At 42.3% G+C, this 11,513-nt stretch overlaps 1 protein-coding gene across 1 annotated transcript; it reads right to left on the reverse strand.

The window, feature by feature from the left end:
* Positions 1–1,381: 1,381 nt before the first annotated feature.
* hoxb13a (homeobox B13a) lies at positions 1,382–2,949 on the reverse strand. Its single transcript, XM_061090400.1, has 2 exons — positions 2,223–2,949; positions 1,382–1,629 (listed from the first exon to the last, which is right to left on the reverse strand). The coding sequence occupies exons 1-2, from the start codon at positions 2,947–2,949 to the stop codon at positions 1,382–1,384; spliced, it is 975 nt and encodes a 324-aa protein (XP_060946383.1).
* Between the last annotated feature and the right edge of the window lie 8,564 nt (positions 2,950–11,513).

Here is an 11,513-nt window from a genome sequence, read left to right on the forward strand (position 1 = left end):
AGCGCACAAACAATGGCGCGATTTAACAAAGTATAAATTCTTATCTGTTTGCTTATGTGGGAAATAAGGTTTAAAGACTCGCATTTACATCGGTCTATAATGTCTATTCTATTATAATTTCTTTCAAACAACTAAATCTGTTCAATCCATTTCCCGTATTTCCATTTTTTACAGCTTTTTGTGTGTATTTTGCTCACTTTTCACTCTAAAATGTGAAAAGGTCTGTTGTGTTTATTTTGCATAAACAATTCACTTTGGATTTCTGATTGCTCAATTGAATTTCACTCTGGTAACTCCTGCAGTTCTGCGTAGGGTTTTCACATCGTATAGCATTCACACAAAATAGTGATATTGTAGAAATAATAATTATATGGGCCTGTATAATGATGATACACGTTGTCATTTGCATCATTACAGGAACATATAGTATACGTATATTAAAATAATTTTAATTTAGTCCTGTAGGTTTCTTCCTGTAAAAATGACCGTTTTTCCTCTTGTTGCCAAAGTGTTTTCTTGTTGTGGGAACTGTTGGGTTTTTACCTTTATTTTGCAAAGTGCCTTGGGGTAATGTAAGTTGTGATTTTTGCGCTGTGCAAATAAAAGTGAGTCGAATTGAATATATACACCTCAGAGTCTCTATTCTGGAGACAAGCAGAGAAGTAGCAGCTGAGGAAGGACTCAACCTTGGCGTGAGGGAGCGAACAGGCCAGTAAAATGATCGCGGGCTATGGATAGTGTTGTTGTGGTGATGTTCCAGACGAAGCCGGATCCAAACAAGAATTCACGCTCTCATAAACACTGTTAGTCCATTTAGCAGGTATCAACTTCCAGCCTTTGGCATGAGACAAACGCGGATTTGTTTGCCAATGTGACGGGCGCACAGTAGTTTGCATTTTACGCACAAGAATCCAAAGTTCCCCGTTTGGATACTGGTGAAATAAAATATATAAAAAGCTAATACTAGATGAGGATTAAAAGAATTTATTTTGATTACTGGTTTACAAGCGTTTTAAGCAACATGGACAGACAGCATAATAATGTGTTTTCAGCTATTGACTACTGGTCACGCACAACACTGACAAACAGTAAAACACAGACAGGAGACAGACAGTTAGATCGAAGCAGGCAGGAAGGTGCTGTATTTACAGGATGCCTCTGAAAAGAAGGTCAGAGGGCTTTGGTTCTTTCTTTAACCTTTTTTGTCCTTTATGTCCTTTTTGTTTGTCTTTTCTTCTTCCACTCCAGTACTAGACCTCCACATCGGATTTCACAATTTTTCTCTCTTTTTGGCTCTTCGTTTCAGTTCATTTTTTTACGTATGTCAGTCAAATACTGCCAGTTCTTTCATGAAATCGTCCAAACAGCATGGGCCGGCATGCTACGGCACGCTGGTCTTCACTTTGGCCACAAACTTCTTCTCCTTCACCCTCCTGTTCTGGAACCAGATGGTGATCTGCCGCTCGGACAGGCCGGTCACGGCCGAGATCTTCCTCCTCTTGTCCTTGGTGATGAACTTGTTGGCGCCGTACTCTTTCTCCAGCTCCTTCAGCTGGACCTTGGTGTACGGTATCCGCTTCTTCCTGCCGCGGCGGAAAGGCGAGCCGTCGTGCTGGTGCGCCACCGCATCTGTGACAGCGGACAAAGAAGCAGAGGACAGAGACAGAGACACTGAGTGCGAGGCTGCACACACCGGGACACAGAAACACACTCCTGGTGTCTATAGGGTGATAAAGTTTACAGCGGTGCTTTGTTGCATTTAGTGTGTGTGGCTTGATGCCTGGAGCTGATGGACATCACTGGGACACATGACAGGCAACATGTCTGCTGTCTGCGAGCAGCACCTGCACGGAGTGTCCTTGAATACACTGTAGGTCACATGTTTGTGCGTCCATGTGCAAATAGACACTATTAATGTAACGAATTTCAGCTGCCCCATGTGATAGTCTTATCATATTATAAAGGCTATGTTTATTTATGTAAAAGTTTGAAGCCTGTGTCAATGCTTGAATGTTTATCGTACAAAAAACGATATGACTCTGTAGACCAGATTGGTTAAACATTTTATCAAAATTAAAGTCTGTAATCGGTTCTGTAAAATGTGCCATAATCTGCTAAGTATTGTCTAGGTGGGCTGTGCACCATTCTTCGTTCATTTAAATGTTTCCACTCACTAACATTGTTTAAATAAGAATATATACATAAAAAAACATATTTTTTACCAGCAAGAGCGGACTTCCAGAGGTGTCCGGCCTGCCCCTGGTCCTTAGAGCAGTACATCTGTCCCCCCCAGCCATTGGTCAGAGCCCAGGGCTGGTAGCTGTCCATGGGGAGCAGGGTGTCATGGCGCGGCTCCCCGGTACCCAGGGTTTGGACCACCGACACGTCCAGGTAGCTGGCCATGGACTGGTAGGGGCTCGGGTAGCCGTGATAAAAGGCGAACTCTTTGGCTCGATGGTTCGGGTATTCGTCAGGGTTCACCGTCGTGTCCATGTACTGTGAGCTGAGCGCGGCTCCGGCTGCCTGGGTGCAGGATTTGACGGAACCCCGCCCCATCCTGCACGGGTAGTAGCCGTTACCGAAATAGCTGTACGGTAACGCAGTGGCGGCGGATGAGCTCTGATGCGGGACGGCGCCCACCGGACACGGGCCGGCCGTGCACTGCTTCCCCGAAGACACGCCGGTCTCGCTGGAGCCGGAGGCGGACACGTCCACTGTGGAGTAGCCGGCTGATGAGTGCATCAGGCCGGATGGGTGGCCGCCCAGAGCCGCCGCGGCCGCCGAGTGCGCCATAATGTTGCGGCACTGGCTTGCCGCTGTGGCTGCAGCGAAGTTGCCGCTGCCCACCAGTCCCTCCATGTTCTTGTTCAGTTCGTCCAGGTTGTTGTCATACACAAACATCAGCGCGTCCGCTGGCCAGCGAGGGTTGAGGACCAGGGAGGCTGTCATAGGCGCTACTTTTCGCGATCTGGCCTCCGTGCGTCGCCGTTTCCTCTCAGACTTTGCCCGGTCCTGTGGCTGCTACATTGGCTGGGTGAGGTGATGTGGTGCTCTGGTGCACAGCTCAGGTAATTCACATGTGGACCGAAATGCACACTGTCGTGGCACGTGCGCGCGTCCCTGCTGCACCATGGAGTGACGGCGCTGGCTTGCAGGCAAAGACTCCCGATCACCAGCTGGACCTCCGGTTACATCTCAGCCGCAACCTTGACGCAACAAGCCCCCAGTACCGGGAGAGGAGGGGGGGGGGCGTGTGTCCATTGGACGAGACCGGCTGACCACGTGATGTGACAGGAGAAAAAAAGAAGCAGAAGAAGAGACGTGCTGGGAACTGTCAGTCAAGGAAAAATATTTTTATGAGGCTCGAGCTGTGGCACGAGAAGAGCAAGAGCAGATTCGGTTCAGCTTCCTCAATGCACCGCTTTACTCCGAGCAGCTGCATTATGTCAAAGAACCAACAGTTCTCCTGTGAAGCTTGAATTATTTCTGACACTCTAAAACAGCTTATATTGTGCTGTGCATAAGGACGCATGGGAAACGCGTGCATGTGCAATGGCAGTACCGGAACCACTGAGTCATTCATTCATTATTATTAAATTAAATATTTGTCTTTGTCTGAATTGAGTGTGTAAAACATGAACTAATTAAAGGGCTTATATTTAAGAGCAAAAGAAGAATTAACGAATTTTCGTTTATGACACAGATCCCATTAATACAGTTTGAACTCCAGAGTAAACTGCTGGGTATTACTCAGAGTTATGGATATATTTAAAGACTTATAATAGGCACTGCCAAATAGTTGAAAAAAAGTTTATCCTTGTCATAAAAGTATTCAATATCATAACGTACGAGGAGAATTTCCACTGTTCAAAAGAAACCTCAGATTATAAAAGGGATTGAACCTTGTGTGTGTGCGTGTTTCCCTCTGGCCCGCTCTGTCTGAAGGAAGAGAACGTGGGATTTATAGGGGATTTGGAGAAATGCGGATTTGATTTCCATCCTTTTAGAAAAATCTTCACGGAACTTCTGAGACACATTTATAGTGAAATCATTATGGCTTAAATTGACTAATATCTTTAGTGTGCACCGACTGCGCCTGTGAATGGCCTGTGACCCTGTAGCTCCAATGAGAAGCGTGTAGTTTAGAGCGTAAAGCTTCCCTGAATAAGATAACGACGTGTTGTTCGAGAAATGTCGTATTAGTGATAAATCAGAGTCATTAACTCCAACATTAACACGCCGAACTTTGTTTGCTCTCAGCTCTTTCATCTCCAAAGAGAATAACACCTGCAGCTTCTGTAATGCGTCGTGTTTTTCAAATTATTCCAATTGGAAACTTATTGACTGATCATTGTTTTGAGCAGATATCATAGACATTGCTTTGCACAAATGGAAGCCATGAGATTATGAGTAATCTGTTTGGCAGAAAAGCTTGCCAACCGCAGCATGAGCTTGTAATACACTTCCTGTGGGTGTAGCAGGGCTGAGGAGGTAACAGCTGAGCCGCCCTGGGTTAGTATTTTATTTTTATTTGATCTTATTTTACTTAATTTTATTTTCTGCCGGGGATGTGTATGGGTTTGCTGCTGCTTTGATTGTTTTGTCTTTTATCTTCAGGGCCCTAGGGAGGCCTGCGCGTTTCTTCATGGTGCGCAATGCGATTAGATCTAATTTTGACAATGCGGCCCTCGGCATCATTCAGTGGCAGCAGACGTCAGCAGCAGGTATGAAGCTTCTCCAGGTGATGGAGGTGGAGGCCGCTGGGATCCGGGACCTCGTGAGAGGGACATTAAACACTCAACACACAGGCAATATAACTATACCCCACACATATATCCTAAATACATGGAATGAGGGATAAGAGATAAAGAGGAAGCGATCGTTTTTATTTTTTCTTGATTATTTTAATGTTGTTATTATGCGTTGTTTAAAATAATACAATTATATGATGATTATTGTTTTACATGATTTTATATAACAATGTTATATTATATATATTCACATTTTCTATTGAATAGTGAAAGCTTCAGACAGACGCACGATGAGCGGTATGTTTGTGTGTTGTTGTTATTTCGTCAAACTACTGTTTCCCAGCTAAATAATTAATTTAGATGTTCTTCTTTAGAAATAAAATAAAACCACCAACACCAACAGTTGTCGGACACACACCAACTGGCTGCTGGTTTGGATTGACTCACACAGCGTGGACCTGCAGCGGCGGACAACTGGGAAACCTGGCGCAGACACACACGCACGCACACACACACACACACACGCACACACACACACACACACACACACACATACACACACACACACACACACACACACACACACACACACACACACACACACACACACACACACACACACTCACACACACACACACACACACGCAAGCCACCCAGACAGCCAGTCTCTCTATGGTTCGGTCTGCCAGGAAATGTGTGTGTGTGTGTGTGTGGGGGGGGGGGGGGGTCAGACTGGCCCCTGAGGGTCAAGGTCAAGTTTAACACGGAAGGGGGGGGGGGGGGGGCTGGGGGAAGAGGGCAGAAAGACAGACAGATGTAATGAGCTCAAGTTCAAGGCCACTGCACACCTTGATGCCTCGATGTGTGTTGTGTGTGCGTGTTTGTGTGTGTGTGTGTGTGTGTGTGTGTGTGTGTGTGTGTGTGTGTGTGTGTGTGTGTGTGTGTGTGTGTGTGTGTGTGTGAATGAATGTGTGTGTGTGAATGAATGTGTGTGTGTGTGTGTATGTGTGCAGGTATAGCCCAGAAGACGCCATGCTGTGTCAGTGACGGTCCAATATAAGCAGTGTAGAGTGTAGCAGGTATAAAAGCAAACATCCTGACTGCGGCTCACTTGAGAAATGATTAACCAGAAGGACATGAAGAGAGTCACGTCCTTCACTTTGGCTGATAAACAAGTGGGAGCAGCATTCGAGTCTTTCACGTTAACATATTATCCAAACAGATCTCAATACATATTAATATCCTTTTTCTTCTCCTGGCCACAGTAACATGTCATTCTGCCTCTGTGTTGTTTGATCCAGAGTCAGTGGGGCAGAAACAGGCCTATATTCGCGAAGGACTGACACAGTATGTGTGAGGGAGATTTAATTTATGTTGAACGGATTTAGAAAATGAAATCACTTGTGTCTCGTCTGGATATATCTAACCATATAATAATAAAGTATACAAAGAGAGTAACACGATTATTTAATAACAACATATGTTTTATCATACTGCGTCTACGTCATATAAAGGACTTTATAGTAGGTCTTAGAGAGGATGTTTGTTATCTGCTGTGAATGAGCGTTTTCATCATCAGACGTCATTTCTCTGGATGGTTGTATGTGTGTGTTTACTCTAAGGTTTACACAGAGCAGGACCACCACGTGCGTATAGCGCTACAAAGATGGACAGGCAAGGAGGAGGGGATCCAAGAAGTAAAGAAAAGCTCTGTTTTAATTACTGCACAAATGAGCATGCACACATAATGTTACTTTTATATGCCTACGTGTTTATAATAAATGTATGGTTAATGATATCTAGTCTACAGTTTGTGTGTGTATATGGGCTGACGGACACCGACAATGATCCACACGAGGACTCGGAATCCTCGAGTGGATCATTGTCGGTGTCTAATAAACATATTCAAATTTTCACACGAAGATCAAATAATTATTTGCAAAAAACAAACACCAGAGAGGGTGTGAGGCTGCATGAGTCAATAATACATCACCAAACATGGAAATCATACAGGCATATCTGCACCTCGGAGGCACAGGGGCATTGTGGTCCATTGACTTCACGTTGTTACGTGCCCCACATGTCGTCTGACTCGTATCTGCAGCACGCCACACGGACTGCTCCGTAAATTACAGTAACGTGGGTGGTGCAGCGGGTCGTCCATTCACCAGTGAGTCGGTAAGTCTCTCAGTTCAGTGTGCCGAAGTGTCCTTGGGCAAGATAGTGAACTCCACATTGCCTCTGATGGCTGATGCGTTGTATGAGTGATGCGTGAAAAATAAAGAGTGAATTGGTGAATACCAACTTTACTGTAAAGTGCTTTGAGTGATAATAAAGAATAGAATATAGTATAAAAATAGACAAAAAAATACAACAACCAAAATAGCATTGACTATTAAGAACATTCAACTAGTGATTTAGTTCAACGTCCAGCTACATTATTTATAATAAAAAATTGAAAGTTTTCTCTGCGGATCAGACATTTCTTACGGGGAAAGTTTAGTGCGGATGTACGATACATGCGATTCGTTTCCAATTACGCAGCGGTAAAATGTCTGTACAAAATAAGAGTAGTGATGAAACGCACAGCCACAGTTTGGAGCGGGGGAGATGATTACAGAGCCGGGCCCGGGCCTGACTGACCGGACCCTCGGCAGGAGCACGAGAGGAGGTGCAGACCAACACGACAGCCAGATAACAAGGACATGGATTTGAATATGCAGATCAACAGAATTCAGAAACCCCAGGATCTAACGAGACCGTGACTAAATAAAGATGTCATACCCGGAGGAGACGTGTTACTCCTGGTTATGTTCTTTTTGTCTGGATTCTGCGACATGCCATATTCTAATAGATTTCTTTTCAAAGACTAAATATTATTGCATGACAAACTGAGTATCATATATTCTTAAAAATCATTATGATAGAATGACAAAGACAGAGAAGAATGAGAAAATTTACATTATTCACAGAAATTGTTTTTGTAATAGTAACTCTTTTTAAAATATAAATGTATTTAATAAAGAAGCAATTGAGGCAAATAATCATATCTCTATAATTGATTACCACATCTATGGGTTATTGCAATATCTATGTCATTAGACATATAAACCTTGAATAAAGATGTGTTCAACTTCAGGAAGTACCAAATATAAATCTACAAATTTTAACAAAATAAAATAGTTTAAAAGGATTTTCAACTCTTTCATTCACACTTTGTTACTTGAATAAATCACAAACACTATCTGATAAGGATTAGGAACCTTGTCTTGTTTATCACTGATCTACAACCTTAACATGAATCTTGCCGCAACCATATGTAACCAACGTGTGCATCCTGATTGACAAGTGCTCAGTGACGTCACCCCATCAAGTAAAGTGATTTCAGTCACATTACCCCCATTTGATAACTATAGTAAAAGTCCTGATAAATATTTTTTAGGAAATAGTTGTTGACCACTGGTGACCCACCTGACACTGTCCCAGATGCATCAGCTTCATCCTGATGAAGGGACTTCAAGTAGTTTTGGACATTGGGAAGGAAACAGATGGCTGAAGTGACTAAAGTGTGCAGCCTGTATTTCAGGCTGCACACCATGAACACCATGAAGTGATATGGGGCATTATTCAGGACAGGAGAAGTGTCATTTGTTCAAATTTCCCGCATGGACAGAATCTCATTTCCTTTTCAGCTCGAGCGTTGACAATGAGCCCATTTCCTGCTCCTCTGCCGCAGTGCCGCTCCAGAATCAGCTAAGAGAGAGTGAGCTCGCTGACGGCAACTCCTCCCTCCTCTCTCACTGCTACGCCTCCACCTGACTTCACCTCCTGTGCTTTACTGACGATCATCTCCATCATCATCTTAGCATGTAAATATGTTAGATTTTATCATTTTGTTTTCTCGGTTGATTATCTACTGTAAAGTGGGTTACCAGTGAGAGACAGAAAGGCAGAGTGTGTTTACTTTGAAATGATTTACGACAACACTGACCAAATTCTTACTCTCCCCCAAATGTATCAATACAAGAAGAGGAATCATCAAAATAAATTGGTGAACGTAAAAAGTTGTAGCCATTTTACCAAACCTATAGTAAGATACAGACCAAGAAACAACCTCTTTAAAATATCAACATTCACGGACATGAAATGCTACATTAAATAACTTAACTTTTAAACATCATTAAATGACTGTATAATTTGTCACTTTTTATTTGTTGATCAGACTGAGTCACAGCCAAAGTGACCTTTGACCCCGTTTGCCTGATGAACACGAGCTGCTGTTTGTACAAATGTGTATATTAACCGTCCAGAGCAAATGCGCTATTTTTCATTTTTTGTACAAACTGAGATTTTCCACTTTTATGTAAAATGTATGAAATAGAATTAAAGCTGAATCTTTTGTATAAATTTGACATAATATGATAGCATCAGCTTTTCCGCTGCATTCAGGGGCTTCTATGTTCATCTTCATCATGCTATCGGCAGCTTTTCCATACATATATCTAATATGTTGGTGACTGAGCGATCACCGTGTCGACTGAACAAACTCAAACCAGTACAAAGACCATGAAATCTGGTTGAGGCTCCAGTAAAAGCTGATAAAGCAGACATTTGTCACCAAGGTCAAACGTAAAAATATAAGGTCAAATACAGTACAAATCCACATGGAGTTTTAAATTATGGGTAATTTTACTTCTCTGTTTCCCAGGGTGTGACTTTAGTCATATGAGTCTTTCACTCTCATTTTTAAAATTTTCCTGTACCTCCCTGGCTTATGTTTGAACCGGCGTTCCTCAGCTTTGAGTGAAAGCACCATGTAAAGCTGTGTGTTGTGCAGCGTGGTTGCTGCTGTGCCTCCGTGCAGCACAGAGCACCCTGCCAACCTCTCTCTCAGCTCCATACTTCTGCTAGAGTGGCTTGTTAAACCCCCGCAGCCGGATCCATTGACTGTACAAAATCATGTCATGACACTTGCCACACATGACAGTTTGGTGCAGTTGGTCGGAGACGAGGTGAGTGGTGACGATAGGCATACAGCCATGTGGGTTAATAAACAATCTGTTGCTACCAATCTGGCATCTACTTTTAAATGATACAGTATGTTACATTTCACGTATCTGGAAGCCAAAGATGTAGAGTTTCTTATTCCAGCTCTGGAACTCATTCTTCAGTTACTCAGGGGGGAAATAGACTGTACGAGTTGTTTGACTTGGCCAAGAGGAAATTGTGCCCTGCTCTCTTCTATAGTCTGCACATAACTGTAATGACCGAGGCTGCCATGGGTGTTGAATTTAAGTATTTTTAAAGTTTGCAAGGCTGCCAACTTTGTCACTGAAGCTTGGGAAAGAAAGTTAGATCTGACTGTGCTTATTTGAACTCTGAATCCTGAACTGTGATTATATAATGCATTTAAAATCCACATGGATTTCATTATGAACATTTTAAACTGAATTTTTTTAGGGTTTTTATTTAGTGTCACCGAACACCACTGTTCGTAGTAATGTCTAGTTAAGGCTATCTGGGCCTAAATTGGTTGTTTATAGATTGGCATTTCCTCCATCAGGCATCTGACAAGAAAACGAGGTGCACATGACAGACGGCACTGCAATGGTTCTGAATATTTTACCCATAGACATTTCAAACAACAGATAACATCTCTTTCTGGTTTGTTTCGTGTTGCTATCTACACCAAGGAGATCATATTTTCTCCCCTCTCTATGTATCTTGATGAATGATGACTGATATTAATGACAATGTGCAGGTTGGTGTGGATCCAAATAAAAATCATAATCTTGTGAATTTCAATGTGGTCTCATAAGGAGGCTGTTGGTCCTCGGTAGAGGTAGTGTCATCCTACTTATGATAATTTTTGTTAATTCAAGATACATATTTTTCACTACAAATCCACTAACACAGGCATGGAGGGGGGACAGTAAACCTCCAACATCGGCACCAATGTGGAAGGTGTACCGGCCCTGATGATGATGATTATACCACGGCACAACCATGTAGTAAGAGTCTTTCTTCTCTGAGGAGAATCAGTAGATGATCCTCAGACGAAATGAACAGAAGAAAGTCAACAGCATCTATGAAGATCCTGCTGACACTACAAAACATCAAATAAAATAGCTGCATGACTTTTAATCTTAGTGTGAAGGTAACATCTACTGGATAATAATTCAGTATTTTATCATAATTAATTAACTTTCAGTGGAACAATATTGTGTTGACATGAACTCTGTCTAACTGTTTTACCTAATCCTGCTGTTAAATTGAATAATCTTTTCCTAAATATTTGTATTTCATTGTTTTAGCTATGATCTATTTTGTTTGATTGCATTGCTGACTGTATGATCTGGCTTTTCTGGACTTTGCACCTTTTATGTGAAGCTCTATATTTACATTTTTTATAATCATTATTAATATTTCAATTAAAACTGATAAAGGTATTTTATTTTTTGTAAAAAAGTTTTGATTATCACAATGTATAACAGTGCAACCTCCGCGCAAATGTTACTTTCCTCATGTGTGGTTATAATACAGGCTGTTACTGAGCATTCACTGGCTCTTGTGCCCTTGAACTTGACCTTGCTGAGAATTTAACAAGAGGAGAGCGGCTGTGTGTATGTCTGTGTAGGGTGGTATTTGTTTTTCAGTCAAAATTAAGAGTAAAATGTTACTAATCTTAAAGAGCAATAGGCCATCATGCTCTAAGTTGTTATGAACAGAGACATTATTTTGTTCACTGGTTAGTTGTTATTT

This window comes from Limanda limanda, chromosome 17, assembly GCF_963576545.1.
Source record: "Limanda limanda chromosome 17, fLimLim1.1, whole genome shotgun sequence".
Classification (NCBI taxonomy): Eukaryota; Metazoa; Chordata; class Actinopteri; order Pleuronectiformes; family Pleuronectidae; genus Limanda; species Limanda limanda.